The sequence below is a fragment of the Mobula birostris genome, chromosome 8, assembly GCF_030028105.1.
Source record: "Mobula birostris isolate sMobBir1 chromosome 8, sMobBir1.hap1, whole genome shotgun sequence".
Classification (NCBI taxonomy): Eukaryota; Metazoa; Chordata; class Chondrichthyes; order Myliobatiformes; family Myliobatidae; genus Mobula; species Mobula birostris.
Genome location: NC_092377.1, coordinates 2,139,191 through 2,159,353, shown reverse-complemented (window position 1 = coordinate 2,159,353; position 20,163 = coordinate 2,139,191). Strand labels below are relative to the sequence as shown.

General features: G+C 43.0%; 1 protein-coding gene across 1 annotated transcript in view; it reads right to left on the bottom strand.

Moving 5' to 3' along the window:
* Window positions 1-20,163, bottom strand: part of LOC140201977 (adenylate cyclase type 8-like) — a 147,087-nt gene that overhangs the window by 125,992 nt on the left and 932 nt on the right. Inside the window, exons 2-3 of the mRNA XM_072266844.1 lie at window positions 6,843-6,992; window positions 1,788-1,912 (exon numbers count right to left, since the gene is read on the bottom strand). Of these exons, the coding sequence (XP_072122945.1) occupies window positions 1,788-1,912; window positions 6,843-6,992 (275 nt within the window). The remainder of the gene's footprint in view (window positions 1-1,787; window positions 1,913-6,842; window positions 6,993-20,163) is intronic.

Here is a 20,163-nt window from a genome sequence, read left to right as displayed (position 1 = left end):
TTCCCCCTTCTCCAGCCCTGTATCTCTCACCAATCAGCATCTCAACTCCTTACTTTACCCCTCCATCCCCAGTTTCACCTATCACCTCGTAGTTCTTCCTCCCCTCCACCTACTTTCTTACTTTGACTCCTCGTCTTTTTTTCCAGTCCTGATTAACTGTATTGGCCCGAAACTATACTCTTTTCCGTAAATGCTGCCTGGTCTGCTGAGTTCCTCCGGCATTTTGAGGATGTTTCCTTTGGTGGGAGAGTCTAAGATCAGAGGACACAGCCTCATTATAGAGGGGCACCCTTTTGCAATGGAGATGTTAAGGAATTCCTTTAGCCAGGGAGTGGAGAATTTGTGGGATTCTTTGCCACAGGCGGCTGTGGAGGCCAAGTCATTGGGTATATTTAAGGCAGAGGTTGGTGGATTCTTGATTAGTCAGTGCCTAAGGGGAGGAAGGGAGGAGGGATAAAGTGAGAAGAAGGAAGTTGAATAGCCATGAAGAAATGGTGAAGCAGACGCGATGGGCCAAATGACCTAATTTTACTCATATACCTTAAGTTCTTACGGTCTTTCTAAATGGACGTCCCACCATTCTGAGTCTATGTCCTCTGGTTCCAGATCTCTCCACTATAGGAAACATCCTTTCTACATCTAGGCCTTTTAATATAAGATAGGGTTCAATGAGATCCCTCCCTCCTTCTTCTAAGCTCCAGCAAGTACACATTAGCGGCCTGTCTTCAACACAAACGCAGTCTGTTGCCATTCACGTTCCCAAAAAACAACAGCTAAGTCACAGAATGTCGAGCACAGAGCAAGCGCCTCACACAACCCTCACCAATCCCCACCCACTGCAGCCAGCTCCACAGCTACCCTCCCGGGGAGAAAAACATCCCCATCACATTACATTCATTTCCATCTACCTGTTCGTGGCCCACATAACATCCCAGTTCCAATTTCCCCATTCCCACACCCACATTACATCCCAGTTCTTATCTCCCCATTCCCACATGACATCCTTGTTCCCATCTCCCCATTCCTGTTCCCAAATAACATCCCAATTCCTCTCCCCATTCCCACATTACATCCTTATTCCCATCTCCACATAACATCCCTGTTCTTATCTCTCCATTCCCACATTACATCCCAGTTCCCATCTCCCCATTCCCATTCCCACATAACATCCCAGTTCCTCTCCTCATTCCCACATTACATTCCAGTTCCCATCTCCCCATTGCAGTTCCCACATGAAATCCCAGTCCTCATCTCCTATTCCCACATTACATCCTTGTTCCCATCTCCCCATTCCCATTCCCACATGAAATCTCTGTTCCCATCTCTCTATCCCAGTTCCAACATTACATCCCAGTTCCCGTCGCCCCATTTCAAAACCCGCATAACATCCCAGTTCCCATCTCTGCAGTCCCGTTTCCCACATTCCATCCCTGTTCCCATCTCCCCATTCCCACACCCACATCACATCCATGTTCCCTCCACCCCTCTGCATTCTGACCCCCAGGGCCAATGTTGTTTCTAGCCTGATAACCAACCCAGAGGGTGTTCCCTACAGATCAGTGTCGACCTCTCCCAGCCTCCGTTCACGCACTCTGCCATTCCATCTTCTCACTGGTCCCTTGCTTTGGCACTGAGAGACTTAGTGCAGTCTGCACCATTCCATGATGCCACATCCACCCAGAGTTTTATCTGTGCCGATCGAATGCACAATCAATCAGGTTCCTCCCTGTGTCAACTTCCATCTGCCTAACTGGCAGCTTGAACTTCTTCAATGTATATACGCTCACCTGACGTCCTCATACTGGTGCACATAGATCTTGTGGAAACCTCGTAGCCTTCTCACTTCTTCAGACATGTCATGAGTCATCTCGAGCACCATAAACTGTGGAAGCACGGACAGCACCAACTTTTCCTGTTTAAAACACAATGAGAAAAACTAAGGATGATTACCTTCATAAAATAGCCAAAGAACAGAGTGTTCTTCACCATCTAAAGAGAGACAGAGAAAGCTCATCATTATAGGTATTGAACCACAGTGCACACCATCTTAAACACTACTGAAGTACTGTGTAAAATTGTGGGATATGCGAACACGGTAGGGATGGAGATATGGGGAGACAGTGTAATGGAGGATATGGGGAGATGATGGAATGGGATATGGGAAGACGGTGCATTGGGGGATATGGGGAGACAGTGCATTGGGGGATATGGGGAGACTGTGATGGAGGATATGGGGAGATGATGGAATGGGATATGGGAAGACGGTGCATTGGGGGATATGGGGAGACAGTGCATTGGGGGATATGGGGAGACTGTGTGATGGGGATATGAGGAGACAGTGTGATGGGGATATGAGAAGACAGTGTGATGGGGATATGAGGAGACAGTGTGATGGGGATATGAGGAGACAGTGTGATGGGGATATGAGGAGACTGTGTGATGGGGGATATGAGAAGACAGCGTGATGGGGATATGAGGAGACAGTGTGATGGGGATATGAGGAGACTGTGTGATGGGGGATATGAGAAGACAGTGTGATGGGGATATGGGGAGACTGTGTGATGAGGATATGAGGAGACTGTGATGGGGATATGAGGAGACTGTGATGGGGATATGGGGAGACTGTGTGATGGGGATATGGGGAGACTGTGTGATGGAGGATATGGGGAGATGATGGAATGGGATATGGGAAGACGGTGCATTGGGGGATATGGGGAGACAGTGCATTGGGGGATATGGGGAGACTGTGTGATGGGGATATGAGGAGACAGTGTGATGGGGATATGAGAAGACAGTGTGATGGGGATATGAGGAGACAGTGTGATGGGGATATGAGGAGACAGTGTGATGGGGATATGAGGAGACTGTGTGATGGGGGATATGAGAAGACAGCGTGATGGGGATATGAGGAGACAGTGTGATGGGGATATGAGGAGACTGTGTGATGGGGGATATGAGAAGACAGTGTGATGGGGATATGGGGAGACTGTGTGATGAGGATATGAGGAGACTGTGATGGGGATATGGGGAGACTGTGATGGGGATATGGGGAGACTGTGTGATGGGGATATGGGGAGACTGTGTGATGGAGGATATGGGGAGATGATGGAATGGGATATGGGAAGACGGTGCATTGGGGGATATGGGGAGACAGTGCATTGGGGGATATGGGGAGACTGTGTGATGGGGATATGAGCAGACAGTGTGATGGGGATATGAGCAGACAGTGTGATGGGGATATGAGGAGACTGTGTGATGGGGGATATGAGAAGACAGCGTGATGGGGATATGAGGAGACAGTGTGATGGGGATATGAGGAGACTGTGTGATGGGGGATATGAGAAGACAGCGTGATGGGGATATGAGGAGACAGTGTGATGGGGATATGAGGAGACTGTGTGATGGGGGATATGAGAAGACAGTGTGATGGGGATATGGGGAGACTGTGTGATGAGGATATGAGGAGACTGTGATGGGGATATGGGGAGACTGTGATGGGGATATGGGGAGACTGTGTGATGGGGATATGGGGAGACTGTGTGATGGAGGATATGGGGAGATGATGGAATGGGATATGGGAAGACGGTGCATTGGGGGATATGGGGAGACAGTGCATTGGGGGATATGGGGAGACTGTGTGATGGGGATATGAGCAGACAGTGTGATGGGGATATGAGCAGACAGTGTGATGGGGATATGAGGAGACTGTGTGATGGGGGATATGAGAAGACAGCGTGATGGGGATATGAGGAGACAGTGTGATGGGGATATGAGGAGACCGTGTGATGGGGGATATGAGAAGACAGCGTGATGGGGATATGAGGAGACAGTGTGATGGGGATATGAGGAGACTGTGTGATGGGGGATATGAGAAGACAGTGTGATGGGGATATGGGGAGACTGTGTGATGAGGATATGAGGAGACTGATGGGGATATGGGGAGACTGTGATGGGGATATGGGGAGACTGTGTGATGGGGATATGGGGAGACTGTGTGATGGGGATATGGGGAGACTGATGGGGATATGGGGAGACTGATGGGGATATGGGGAGACTGTGATGGGGGATATGGGGAGACTGTGATGGGGGATATGGGGAGACAGCACAATGGGGGATATGGGGAGACAGCACAATGGGGGATATGGGGAGACTGTGTGATGGGGATATGGAGAGACAGTGTAATGGAGATATGGGGAGATGGTTCAATGGGAGATATGCAGAGATGATGGGAATGGGATATGGAGAGATGACAAGATGGGGATATGGGGAGACGATGGGATGCGGTTACGGGGAGATGGTGGAAGGGATGTGGAGAGATGGTGGGATGGGCATATGGAGAAATGGTGAGATAGAGATATGGGGGAGATGATGGGATGGGCATATGGAATTATGAAGGGATGGGATATAGAGAGATGGAGGGATGGGGATATGGAGAGATACTGGGATGGGGATATGGTGAGATGGTGGGAGTGGAGTATGGAGATATGGAGGAACAGGCATAGGGAGAGTTGGAGGGTTGGGGATAGAGAGAGATGGTGGATGGGAATATGGAGAGATGATGGGAATGGTATATGTGGAGATGATGAGAAGATGGGGATATGGAGAGATGGTAGGATGGGGTTATGTGGCGATGGTGGGAAGGGAATATGAGGAGATGGTGGGATGGGGATATGGAGAGGATAATGAGATGGGTATATGAGATGGTGGGAGGGGAACATGGAGAGATGGTGGCATGGTGTTATGGGGAGAAGATGGTAACAGTATATGGAGAGATGGTGGCAATGGGATATGGAGAGATGGTGGTTTGGGGATATGGGGAGTTGGTGGGATTGGGATATGGAGAGGAGGGATGGGGATATGGAGAGAAGGAGGGATGGGGATCTGGGGAGAAGGAGGGATGGGGATATTGAGAGATGGTTGAATTGGCGAGGTGGAGAGAAAGTGGGATGGGGATATGGAGAGATGGTGGGAGTGGGATATTGAGAGATGGTGGAAGGGGTATATGGAGATGGTGGGAATGCGATATGGAGAGATGGTGACAATGGGATATGGAGAGATGGCGGTATGGGATGATAGTGAAATGGGGGCATCAGTAGATGGTGGGAATGGGAAATGGAGAGATTTTGGGAATGGGAATATAGAAAGGTGGAGGGATGGGGATATGGGGAGAGGGTGGGAAGAAGGTATGGACAGAGGGTGCGATGGCGATATGGAGAGATGGTGGGTAGGGGATATGGGGAGATGGTGGGATGAGGTGATTGAATTATGGAGGGATAGGGATATAGAGAGAAGGAGCGATGGGGATATGATGAGAAGGAGGGATGGGGATATGGAGAGGAGGAGGGATGGGGATATGGAGAGAAGGAGGAATGGGGATATGGAGAGATGGTGGAATTGGGAGATGGAGAGATAGTAGGATTGGGATATGGAGTGATGTGGAATGGGGATATGGAGAGTGTGGGAGCAGGATATGGAGAGGGTGGGATGGGGATATGGAGAGGGTGGTATGATATGGGGAAATGGTGGGATAGGACTATGGAATTATGGAGGGATGGGAATATGGAGAGATGGAGGGACAGGGATATCAACAGAAGGAGGGATGGGGATATGGTGGAATATGGGATATGGAGAGATAGTGTGCTGGGGATATTAAGAGATGGTGGGAGTGGGGTATGGAAGGATAGGGAGAGTTGGAGGGTTGGGGATAGGGAGAGATGGAGGGACGGAGATGTGGAGAGTTGGTGGGATGTGAATGTTGACAGATGGTGGAAGGCAGATGTGGAGAGATGGTGGGAATGTATATGTGGAGCTGGTGGGAATGAGATATGGAGAGACGAAAAGATGGTGATATGGGGAGATGGTGGAAGGGATATGGAGAGATGGTGGGATGGAGATCTGGGGAGATGGTGGGATGGGAATATGGAATTATGAAGGGATGGGATATAGAGAGATGGAGGGATGGGGATATGGGAAGATGGTGGGAGCAGGATATGGAGAGATGGTGGAAATGGGATATGGAGAAATGGTAGTGGCGGTATGGGGAGAATATGGGAGGGGGAAAGAGATGATGGAAATGGGGATTTGAAGAAATGTTGGGATAGTTACAGGGAGAAGACATGGAACTGAGGTTGAGGAGGAGAAAAAAAGAAGATCAACCATGATCGAATGGCAGAGCAGACTCGATGGGCCAGATGGCCTAATTCTGCTCCTATGTCTTATGGTCTTATATGGAGTGTTGGTGGAATCATGGATATGAAGACTTGGTGTAATGGGAACATGGAGAGATGGTTGGATGGGAATATGGGGGATAGTGGAATCAGGGATATGGAGGGATGGACAGATGGACTTATGGGGAGGGTGGGATGGGGATATGGAGAGATGGTGGAGTAGGGATATGGGGGGGATGTTGGATGGGGATTATAGGGAGATGTTAGGATGGGGATATGGAGAGATGGTGAGATGGGGATATGGGGAGATGGTGGAATCAGGGATATGGAATGATGATTGGATGGGGTTATGGGGAGATGGTGGAATCGGGGACACCGGGTGATTCTGGGATGGGTATATGGGGATAGGGTGGAATCAGGGATATGGGGAGATGGTTGGATTGGGAGATGGTGGAATCGGGGATATGAGGAGATTGTGGGATGGGAAGATGGAGAGATAGTGGTATGGGGATATGACGAGATGGTGGAATTAGCGATATGGGGAGATGGTAGAATCCAGTATATAGGGGGATGGTGGGATGGGGATATGGAGGGACGTTGGGATGGGACATGGAGGGACAGTGGCATGGGGAATTAGTCTGTGAGCTGACAACAGTGTTCCGCCTCTGATGTTACCTGTCTTTCGTTTTCTTTCTCCAATTGCAGCCTGCCATCAATACTCTGTCTAGTCTTCAGGAAAGCCAATCGCTGTGCCCGGTCAGTGAGGTAACTGATGAAGAGACTGCTGATGTTCATGCAAGCCAGCAGAAGCAGTTTGACAGAGATCTGTAATGGGAAGACAGGACTCATCGCCAGAACATTGGGACGGAGGCACTTTTGACAATATTGCTGGTGCGGGAGATATACTACACATCATTGAACATACTGCCTGGAACAGTACCGCACCAGAACTGGTCCTTTGGCCCATAATGTTGTGCCAAACCAATTAATCAAATGGTTAACTAAAGTAATTCCTTCTGCCTAAAAAATGTCCATACCTTTCCATTTTCTTCACATTCATATGACTATCTAAACATCTTTTAAAAAGCTCTAATGTATCATATTTAGTTATATATTTAGAGATACAGCATGGAATAGGCCCTTCCACCATTTGAGTCATGTTGACTGGCAATTTAACCCTAGCCTAATGATGGGAGAAATTACTGTGGTCAATTAACCTACTAACAGACACATCTTTGGACTGTGGTAGGATACCAGAGCACCCAGGGAAAACTCATACATTCCATAGGGAGGACATACAGACTGCTTACAGATGACATTAGAATTGACCCTAAGCTGTAAGGGAATTGTGAGAACCATATCACTACCGTGTAGTAAAATTGCTTTCACCTCTACCTTCGGTGTTCAATCAGGTGACCCTGAAGTTCCTGACCTTCAAAATAAACCAGGAAATTATAGGCTGGAGGGCCTGACATCAGTAGTGGAAATATTATTGGAAGATATTGGAAGGGAGCAGATATATGAGTATTTGTATAGACATGGACTGACTAGGGAGAGACAGCATGGCTTCATGTGTGGGAGGTCATGTCTAACCAATCTTATAGAGTTTTCTGAGGAAATTACCAGAAATGTTGATGAAGGCAAGGCAGCGTATGTTGTCTACATGGACTTTTAGCAAGGCATTTGAGAAGATCCACATAGGTGGTTGGTCAAGAAGGTTCAGTCACTCAGCATTAAATTGTATTAGACATTGGGTTTGTGGGAGAAGACAGAGAGTGGTAGTAGATACAGGCAGTCCCCGGGTTACGAATTTCCGACTTACGGACAACTTGTACTTACGAACAGACTGCCATAAAGCCTAGCACATTGAAAATTTGAGTTAAATACAATGATTCGTAATAACGAACACACGCACTACATTGTGATGCTCATGAAAACATTGCGCGGCTTCAGCGATTCGTCGGCTTGAGGAAGAAGAATGCCGTCCGCCATTTTAAGTCAGATCATGTTGCCATTAACACTGTGTTGAGTGTGCAACTTTGTACTTGGCTTAAATTTTTCTCTTATTTACCCCTGTAACCATGCCTCCAAAGCGTAAATCCAATGCAAGTGCTGGTGATGGATCAAAGAAAAGGAAAACGATCACGATTGAAAATAAAGTGGAAATAATAAAGCAATCGGAAAGAGGTGAAACACCATCGGTCATTGGAAAAGCGTTAGGCTTCAGTCAGTCAACAATCGGAACAATTTTAAAGGATAAAATGAGAATAACGGAGCATGTGGAAAGGCCCTGGCCCGATGAAAGTTACAATTATTACTAAGCAACGCAGTGGTTTAATTACTGAAATGGAAAGGCTATAGATAATATGGTTAAAATTATCATTATTTGCATAGAAAGGTAAAATATATACTAAATACTAAGACAAACATTTGACTAACTGACGCTAAATAAGACCGGATGTACCTGTTCGGACTTACGTATAAATCCGACTTAAAGACAGACTTAGGAACGGATCTCGTTCGTAACCCGGGAACCGCCTATAGTTGCCTCTATGACGGGAGGCCTGTGACTAGTGGAGTGCCACAGGGATTGGAGCTGGGTCCATTGTTGCTTGTCATCTATATCAATGATCAGGACGATAACGTGGATGACTGGATCAGCAATTTTGCGGATGACACCAAGATTGGATGTGTAGTGAACAGTGAGGAAGGCTATCATGGACCAGCTACCAGGATTTGGACCAGCTGGAAAAATAGGCTGAAAATTGGCAGATGGAATTTAATGCAGAGAAGTGTGAAGTGTTGCATTTCTGTAGGACCAACCAGATTAAGTGTTACACAGCGAACGACAGGGCACTGAGGAGTGCGGTAGAACAAAAGGATTTGGGAATACAGGTCCACAATTCATTGAAAGTGGTGTCACAGGTTGATAAGGTTGTAAAGAAAGCTTTTGGCACATTGGCCTTCATAAATCAAAGTATTGAGTACAGGAGATGGGATGTTACGTTAAAGTTGTGTAAGACACTGATGAAGCCTAATTTGGAGTCTTATGTGCAGTTTTGGTCACCTACTAACAGGAAAGATGTAAATAAGGTTGAAAGAGTACAGACAGAATTTACAAAGATGTTGCTGGGTCTGGAGGACCCGAGTTTTATGGAAAGATTGAACGGGTTAGGACTTTATTCTTTGGAATGTAGAAGACTGACAGGAGTTGTGATAGAGGTATACAAAATCGTGATAGGGGTAAAGATGGAGTAAATACAAGCAGGCTTTTTCCACCGAGGTTAGGTGAGACTACAACTAGAGATATTGGATTAAGAGTGAAAGGTGAAAAGTTTAAGAGGAACATGAGGGAAAACTTCTTCACTCAGAGGGTGGTGAGAGTGTGAAACGGGCTGCCAGCACAAGTAGTGTATGCGAGCTCGATTTCAAAGTTTAAGAGAAGTTTGGATAGGTACCTGGATGGAAGGGGTATGGAGGTCTATGGTCCAGTGCAGGTCGATGGGATTAAGCAGTTTAATTGGCTCGGTATGGACTAGATAGACCAAAGAGCCTGATTCTGCACTGTACTTTTCTATGAATCTATGACTCGATGACAAATCAGATATGAACTCAGTAAACCTATCACCACAAGGCAAAACCACTCTAAAATGGGGTCCCAGATCAGACTAGCACAGCTTACATATTGTAACATACACAGTATGTAAAACAGTTCAGGCAGCATCCATCATTTCTCAATGAGCTTGACAAATTCTATGCTCATGTTGGAAAGAAGGGAATAGAAAGCCACTCCTCACCCCAGCAGCCTCTAATGCTTCTGCATCCACAGTCACCATTGTGAATATCAAGAGAGTGAGTCTGCAGGAAGCATCTAGCCTGGATGTGTCTCTGACCGTATCCTTACATCCTGTGTAGATTAGCTGACGAGGGCTGCTCCAGATATTACTAACCTCTCCCTGCTTCAATCTGAGGTTCCTACCTTCTTTCAGTATCGTGGTACCAAAGGACAATTTTGAGAGGACAAGAAGATTGCAATGCTGAGGCTTTATAAGGCATTGGTCAGACAGCACTTGGAGCACAGTAAGCAGTTTTGGGCCCCTTATCTAAAAAAGGATATGCTAGCATTGTAATGGGTCCAGAGGAAGTTCAAGGGAATGTTTCTGGTAATGAATAGATTATCATATAAGTAGCATTTGATGGCTCTGGACCTGCCTGCACTCACCGTAGTTTAGAAGAATGAGGGGTGATCTCTTTAAAATATATCAAATAGTGAAAGGCCTAGATATAGTGGATGTGGAGAGGTGGAGAGGATATTTCCTAAAGTGGGGGATTCTCAGACCAAAGGCCATAGCCTCAGAATACAAGGATGTTCCCTTATAACAGAGGTGAGACAGAATTTCTTTAGCCAGACAGTAGTGAATAGGTGCGATTCATCGTCACAAATGGCTGTGGAGGCCAAGATATTGGGTATATTTAAAGTAGATGTTGAAAGGTTCTTTATTAGTCAGGGCTGTAAAGCTAACAGGGAGAAGGGAGGAGAACGGGATTGAGAGGGTTAATAAATTCAGTCATGATGGAATGATGGAGTAGACTCAATGGGTCAAATGGCCTAATGTTCCTCCTATATCTTATGTTCTTATGGTCTAAAAATAAAATAACATGCCATATCAGCTCCAGCACTGACTTCATGAATGGTTTAGAGAGGCTGGTCAACTCCAGCCTCTCAGACAAACTCAATCACTGCAATTTGCCTACAGTCAAAAAAGATCTACTGTGGATTCTACCTCCCAGCCCTACACTCATCTCTGGAGCATATGGACAATAAATACATCTATGTTAAGACATTGTTCATTGCCTACAGTTCTTCTTTTCTAGCAATCACTTAAATCTGGGACTCAACATCTCTCTTTGCAATTGGATCCTTGACTTGCTGACAAACACATTTATTCTAAACACTGGTGCTCCACAAGGCTGCATCGAGGACGTGGAAACCATAGAAGGGGTCAGAGGAGATTTACAAGGATCTTGGCTGGATTAGGGATTGGCTTGGCGAGCTTTCCTAAATACTCTGTTCTTATCCCTCTCCAATGCTATGGTAAAGGAGATAGAATTGTGATCATTATCTCCAAAATGCTCTCCCACTGAGAGACCTGACAGTTGACCAGGTTCATTTCCCAATACCAGATCAAGTTCAGCTTCTCCTCTTGTAGGCTTATCTACATATTCTGTTAAGAAACCTTCTTGAACACACCTAACAAACTCCACCTCATCTAAACCCCTCACTCTAGGGACAGATAAATCCCCAGGGCCTGACAAGGTGCCCCCTTGGATCTTGTGGGAGGCTAGTGCAGAAATTGCAGAGTCCCTAGCAAACGTCCTTAACCATGGGTGAGGTGCCAAAGGACTGGAGGATAGCTCAGGTTCCATTGTTCAAGAAAGGCTCCAAGATCAAGCCAGGAAATTATAGGCCAGTAAGTGAATGAATTTTTGGAAGATTTTCTAAGGGACCAGATATGCAATTATTTGCATAGACAGGGGCTGATTAGGGATAGGCAAGATAGCTTTGTGTGTTTTATAGAGCTTTTCAAGAAGGTTACAGAAAAGTTCCCCAATTAGAAGCCCTGGATGAACCATGAGATCTGAAATTTGCTGAGGGCCAGATCTGAGGCATTCAAGTCTGGAGACCAAAAAAGTGACAAGAGGTGCAGGTATGATCTCTGGGAAGCCATCTCCCGGATGACGTGGAGATTCCAGGCCAAACATGAATCAACGACGGATACTCAACATCTGTGGCAGGGTTTGAATGTTGTAACCTCCTACAAAGCTAAATCAAGCAACATGGGAGACTGCAGAGTTTCACTTCCAGATGAGCTCAATGCCTTCTTCACTCGCTTTGACAGTCAGAACATGAAAGAACCATTGTGAACCCCCCACGTCTTCTGATGATCCTTTGACCTCAGTATCTGAAGCTGACGTGTCGTCTGCCTTCAGGAGAGTGAATCCACAGAAAGCATCTGGACCAGACAGGGTACCTGGCCACGTACTAAAGACCTGTGCTGACCAACAGGCCAGTGTGCTCATTGTGAGCTTTAACTTCTTGCTTTGGCAGTGTGTAGTAACTAACTACTTCAAGCAGGCATTTAACATACTGGTGCCAAAGAAGAGGATGGTTACTTGCCTCAATGACTATCACCCATTTGCACTTACATTTTCATTTTTAAAATCTTTTTATTGATATATAATCTTCTATAGCTATAAAATACAAATGTTCAACAAATTAGTATATATATATATATAATTAATAAAGCTGAAGAAAAAAACTTGTATATGCTAATAAAAAAATTATATAAGAAAAAGAGGGAAAAAGAGAACCCCAACTAACTAAAAAAAAACCATTAGGAACCAACTCCCGGAGCAATACGTCTTACAATCATCTACATATATAAAAGAGAAAAAAAACAACCGCCAAATCACATTTATGTAACATAAAATTGGAAGGAAACCATATAAATTAATTCAAATTAAATGGTAATATTTGGCAAAAGAGCTCCACCTTCTCTCAAAATCAAATCGGGGATCAAAAGTTCTACTTCTAATTTTTTACAAACTAAGACACAACATTACTTGGGAAAACCATTGAGTTAGTGTAGGAGCAGAAGTGTCTTTCCACTTCAATAAAATAGCTCTTCTTGCCAACAATGTTACGAATGCAATTACATATTGCTTTGAAAATGAAATAACCTGAATATGATGTGGAACTATTCCATATAGAACAGTCAATGTATTAGGTTGTAATTAATTTTCAAAGCTTTAGAAATTGGTAACTTTAGAAGCGTGGTAACTGGAATCTCCAGAGTAGAAGGCCCCGAATCCTCGGCTTTGCTTGTTTCGGCGGCCAGGATTAGGTTGAAGGCGTTCAGCAGAGGATGGCGCTCGGGAGGCTGTATCGGTGGGGCTGGTCGGAGGCTCAAAGTTTTCGGATGGAAGGACTCGGTGTCGGCTGTGGTCGGCTGCTTCCAAGGCACTGGCAGTTGTCGGTGCCTTGGAGGTTTATAGCAGGGAGTTTCTCCCTTTTGCCGCCTGCTATCGGGGACTTGGGAGTTAATCGGGACTTGAGACTTTTTTTACCATGCCCATGGTCTGTTGTTTATCAAATTATGGTTTTGTTTTGCACTGCTGTAACTATATGTTATAATTATGTGGTTCTGTCAGTGTTAGTCTTTGATTTGTCCTGTTTTCTGTGATATCACTCCGGAGGAACATTGTATCATTTCTTAATGCATGTATGCATTTCTAAATGACAATAAAAGAGGACTGAGTGTTCTCATAATCAAATCTAATTGTAGAAAATAAAGATTTCCAAAAAGGTTTCAATGAGGGACATGACCAGAACATATGTGACAAAGTAGCTACTTCATTTTCACACCTATCACAATAATTGTCTATATTAGGAAATATTTTGGATAGCCTCTCCTTTGTTAAATAATAACAGTGAACAATTTTAAATTGAATTAAACAATGATTGGCACATATCGAAGAAGAATTAACCATTTTCAGAACTCGCAACCAATCTTCGTTAACAAAAGTCATATTAAGTTCTCTCTCCCAATCTTGTTTAATCTTTAGTGAGACGTTATCTTTTTGGAGCAAAAATAAATTGTAAATTCTACCAATGGAACCAAAGGATTCATATTCAAAATAGTATCCAACAAATCAGATTCTTGCATATATGGAAATGTAGAAACATATTTTTGTAGAAAATGTCTAACCTGAAAATATTGCAAGAAATGTGTATGAGAGAGAGAATATTTGCTAGTTAACTCTTCAAAAGTCATCAATCGGCCATCATTAAATAAATCTGCAAAAGAACAGATCCCCTTATTTCTCTATAATAGAAAAATGGGATCAGTAATTGAAGGTTTAAATAGTAAATTTCGAAAACAGGGCTAGACAATTTAAATTGTTTAAAATTAAAAGAGTTGTGAAACTGAAACCAAATTTATAAGGACTGTTTAGTAACAGGGTAGAGATTTAAACCGGGAATTTTAGCAAGTTGTAAAGGTAATGGAGCTCCTAATAATGAAGTTAAATTAAATTGTTTAATAGCTTTTAATTCCAAATCAATCCAAGCTGGTTTTTGGCTCTTATCGAGCCAATATACCCAAAAACATAATTGTCAAATATTAACAGCCCAATAATACAATCTTAAATTAGGTAGCGCAAGTCCACTATCTTTTTTGGATTTTTGTAAATGAAACTTGTTAACTCTTGGTTTTTTATTATTCCAAATAAAGGACGAAATAGTAGAATCAATTTGATCAAAAAAATTTTTATTTAGAAAAATAGGTATATTTTGAAAAATATATAAAAATCTAGGTAAAATCATCATTTTCATGGCATGAATACGACCTATTAAAGTAAGTATAAGAGGATTCCATCTAGAAAGTCATTGTTTCATAGAGTCCAATAAAGGAACTGCATTAGCTTTATAAAGATCTTTTTTTTTATAATGGTAATACCCAAATATTTAAAAGAATTCACAATTCTAAATGGACTATCATTATATATAAAAACAGGAACATATAAAGGGAACAGTTCACTTTTGTTTAAATTAAGTTTACATCCTGAAAATTTTCCGAAATCAGTTAGTAATTCCAAAAGATTAGGAATAGATTCTTTAGGATCTGAAATATAAACCAAAAGAACATCTGCATAAAGAGAGGTCTTATGTATGGTCCCATTTATAGAAATACCATGAATGTTTTTAGCTTCACGAATTGTTATAGCCAAAGGCTCCAGTCAGAGATTAAATAATAAAGGACTTAATGGACACCCTTGTCCAGTACCTCGTGAAAGTGAAAAAAAGGGAGACCTAAGATTATTAGTAATAACAGTGGCGATAGGGTTCTTATAGATCATTTGAATCCACTTATTAAAATTATTACCAAAGCCAAATTTCTCTAATACATGAAACAAATAAGTCCATTCAACTCTATCAAATGGCTTTTCTGCAACCAGAGAAATACCACACTGGGGTGTTTTGGATAATGGTGAATATATAATATTCATCAATCTCCGAATATTAGAAAAAGAGTAACAGTGTCTAATAAAGCCTGCTTGATCCATAGAGATAATTTTAGATAAAATGTTTTCCAAACCGTTAGCCATTATCTTAGGAAGAATTTTAGCATCCATATTTAATAACAAAATAGTCATAGTCATGCTTTATTGATCCCGGGGGAAATTGGTTTTCGTTACAGTTGCACAATAAATAATTAATTAGTAATAAAACCATAAATAGTTAAATAGTAATATGTAAATTATGCCAGGAAATAAGTCCAGGACCAGCCTATTGGCTCAGGGTGTCTGACCCTCCAAGGGAGGAGTTGTAAAGTTTGATGGCCGCAGGCAGGAATGACCTCCTATGATGCTCTGTGTTGCACCTCAGTGGAATAAGTCTCTAACTGAATGTACTCCTGTGCCCACCCAGTACATTACGTAGTGGATGGGAATCATTGACCAAGATGGCATGCAACCCAGACAGCGTCCTCTTTTCAGACACCACCGTCAGAGAGTCATAGAAATAGGTCTATAAGATGAGCATTCAGTAGGATCTTTATCTTTCTTAAGGATTAAAGAAACAGAAGCTTCATAAAAAGAAGGTAAATTGCCTTTCTCAAAAGATTCATGAAATATTTCCAAAAGGTACGGAGAAAGTAATTTTTCAAATATTTTGTAAAATCCTACCGAATAACCATCGAGTCCAGGAGCTTTACCTGATTGCATTGACCATATAGCTTTCTGCATTCATGCTCAGCGATTGGAGCATCAAGGGTCTGTTGATCTTCAGCAGTAATTTGAGGAAATTTAATCTTATATTAAAAAACCTTCATTTTAGAGGGCTCTGCTGGAAACTGAGATTTATGCAGATCGGAATAAAAATCCTGAAAAATATTATTAATGTCTTCATAATTACTTACTATATCTCCATTATCTTTACGAATCTTTGAAATTTGTCTTTTAGCTCTAGCAGCCCTTAATTGGGAAGCTAAGAACCTATAATTTTTATCCTCAAAAATATAAAACTGGCTTTTTAATTTAAGCAAATATCCTTCAATAGGATAAGTTAATAATAAATTATATTATGATTGTAATTCCACTCTTAAACAAATCAACATTTGGAAAGATTGCATTGATATTATCTAATTCTTTAATTTGTTTAGCAATTTTATCTAATTCCATTCTTGTCTGTTTCTTCAATTTTGCTAAATAAGAAATAATCTGACCACGTAAATAAGCTTTTAACATATCCCAAATTACTAACTTTGAGACGTTTCCTGTATTATTAAAGAGAAAAAAACGCTTTTATCTGAGTTTCAATAAACTCAACAAAATCTTAACTTTGTAACAAATGTTCTGGGAAATGCCAAGGTGGTCTTGTAGAAACAACATCTTTCAAATCAAATATTAAATATAAGGGAGCATGATCAGATATAACAATCACATCATATTCACATTTCTGAACATTAAATAAGAGTTGAGGGTCAGCTATAAAATAGTCGATTCTCGAATATTTATTATGAACATGTGAAAAAAGGAATATTCTCTATCGCTAGGATGCACATGTCTCCGGACTTCAACTAAGACTCACTGGTCTATAATTTCCTGGGCTACCTCTACTCCCTTCCTTGAATAAGGGAACAACATCCGCAACCCTTCAAACTTCCGGAACCTCTCCCGTTCCCATTGATGATGCAAAGATCATCGCCAGAGGCTCAGCAATCTCCTCCCTCATCTCCCATAGTAGCCTGGGGTACATCTCATCCCGTCCCAGTGGCATCCAACTTGATGCTTTCCAAAAGCTCTAGCACATCCTCTTTCTTAATATCTACATGATCAAGCTTTACAGTCTGCTGCAAGTCATCACTACAATCACTAAGTTCCTTTTCCATAGTGAATACAGAAGTAAAGTATTCATTAAGTACCTCTACTATTTCCTCCAGTTCCATACACACTTTCCAACTGTCACACTTGATAGGTCCTATTCTTTCATTTCTTATCCTCTTGCTCTTCACATACTTGCAGAATGCCTTGGGGTTTTCCTTAATCCTACCCACCAAGGCCTTCTCATGGCCCGTTCTGGCTCTCCTGACTTCCTTCTTAAGCTTCTTCCTATTAGCCTTATAATCTTCCAGATCTCTAACGTTACCAAGCTCTCTGAACCTTTTGTAAGCTTTCCTTTTCTTCTTGACATGATTTACTACAGCCTTCGTAAACCACTGTTCCTGTACCCTACCATAACTTCCCTGTCTCATTGGGACGTACCTATGCAGAACTCCACACAAATATTTCCTGAATGTTTGCCACATTTCTTCCCTACCTTTCCCTGAGAACATCTGTTCCCAATTTAAGCTTCCAAGTTCCTGCCTGATAGCCTCATAATTCCCCTTACTCCAATTAAATGCTTTTTTAATTTGTCTGTTCCTATCTCTCTCCAATGCTATTGTTAAGGAGACAGAATTATCATCACTATCTCCAAAATGCTCTCCCACTGAGAGATCTGACACCTGACCAGGTTCATTTCCCAATACCAAATCAAGTACAGCCTCTCCTCTTGTAGGCTTATCGACATATTGTGTCAAGAAACTCTACATATCTGATCAGGGACAGTCAGCATGGCTTTGTGAAGGGCAGATCATATCTAACAAGCCTGATAGTGTTCTTTGAGGAGGTGACCAGGCATATAGATGAGGGTAGTGCAGTGGATGTGATCTACATGGATTTTAGTAAGGTATTTGACAAAGTTCCACACAGTAGGCTTATTCAGAAAGTCAGAAGGCATGGGATCCAGGGAAGTTTGGCCAGGTGGATTCAGAATTAGCTTGCCTGCAGAAGGCAGAGGGTCGTGGTGGAGTGAGTACTTTTGGGTTGGAGGGTTGTGACTAGTGGTGTCCCACAAGGATCTGTTCTGGGACCTCTATTCTTCGTGATTTTTATTAACGACTTGGATGTGGGGGGTAGAAGGGTGGGTTGGCATGTTTGCAGATGACACAGAGGTTGGTGGTGTTGTAGATAGTGTAGAGGATTGTCGAAGATTGCAGAGAGACATTGATAGGATGCAGAAGTGGGCTGAGAAGTGGCAGATGGAGTTCATCCCGGAGAAGTGTGAGGTGGTACACTTTGGAAGGACAAACTCCAAGGCAGAGTACAAAGTAAATGGCAGAATACTTGGTAGTGTGGAGGAGCAGAGGGATCTGGAGGTACATGTCCACAGATCACTGAAAGTTGCCTCACAGGTAGATAGGGTAGTTAAGAAAGCTTATGGGGTGTTCACTTTCATAAGTCCAGGGATAGAGTTTGAGTCACAATGTAATGATGCAGCTCTATAAAACTCTGGTTAGGCCACACTTGAAGTACTGTGTCCAGTTCTGGTCGCCTCACTATAGGAAGGATGTGGAAGCATTGGAAATGGTACAGAGGAAATTTACCAGGATGCTGCCTGGTTTAGAGATTATGCATTATGATCAGAGATTGAGGGAGCTAGTGCTTTACTCTTTGGAGAGAAGGAGGATGAGAGGAGACATGATAGAGGTGTACAAGATATTAAGAGGAATAGATAGAGTGGATAGCCAGCGCCTCTTCCCCAGGGCACCACTGCTCAACACAAGAGGACATGGCTTTAAGGTAAGGGGTGGGAAGTTCAAGGGGGATATTAGAGGAAGGTTTTTTACTCAGAGAGTGGTTTGTGCTTGGAATGCACTGCCTGAGTCAGTGGTGGAGGCAGATACACTAGTGAAGTTTAAAAGACTACCAGACAGGTATATGGAGGAATCTAAGGTGGGGTCTTATATGGGAGGCAGGTTTTGAGGGTCGGCACAACACTGTGGGCCGAAGGGCCTGTACTGCGCTGTACTATTCTATGTTCTATGTTCTGTATTGTCTCTTCTGCACACTGGTTGGTCTTTCATTGATCCTGTTATAATTACTATTCAATAAATTTGCTGAGTATGCCCGCCATAAAATTAATCTCAGGGTTGTATATGGTGACATTTATGCACTTTGATAATAAATTTACTTTGAAGTCTATATGGACTTTAACAAGGCTCTGGACAAGGTCCCACATATGAGGCAGATCAAGAATATTCAGTTACTTGGCATTCAGGGAGAGGTAGTAAATTGGATTCCATATTGGCTTCATGGGAGAAGCCAATGAGTGGTAGAAGATGGTTGCCTCTTTGACTGATGGCCTATGATCAGTCAACTGTTGATGTGCCACAGGGATCGGTGCTGGATCCTTTGTTGTTTACCATATATAGCAATAATCTGGATGATAATGTGGTAAACTGGGCCAGCAAATATGTGGGTAACGAGATTGAGGACTTAGTAGAGAGCAAGGAATGCTATCAAAGCTTGCATAATCTGGGACAGCTGGAAATGGGCTGAAAGATGGAGGATGGAATTTAACAAGTATGAATTATTGCAGTTTTAGAGGACAAATCAGGATTGGACTTTTGGTACATTGGCCTTTGGAAATCAGAGTATTGAGTACAGGAGTTGGGATGTTATGCTGAAGTTGTATAAGATGTTGCTGAGGCCAGTTGGGAGCAGTGAATGCCTTTCTGGCATACAATAAATAGGACTGTAAAGAGTAAAGAGAAAGTTTACAAGGATGTTGCCAGGATTTGAGGGCCTGAGTTATAGGTTGAATAGGTTAGGGCTTTATGTAGGAGAATGGGGGAAGATTTGATAGAGGTATGAAGGGGTATAGATGGAGTAAATACAAGCTGGCTTTTTCCACTAAGGTTGGGTGAGACTGGAACTTGAGGTCATGAGACAAGGGTGAAAGGTGAACTGTTTAAAGGGATCATGGGGTGGAACTTCTTCACTTAGAGGGTGATGAGAGTGTGGAACTGGCGCTAGAGGCAGCGGTGGGTACAGGTGTAATTGCAACATTTAAGAGGTTTGGTTAAGTACATGGCTAGGAAGGGCATGGAAG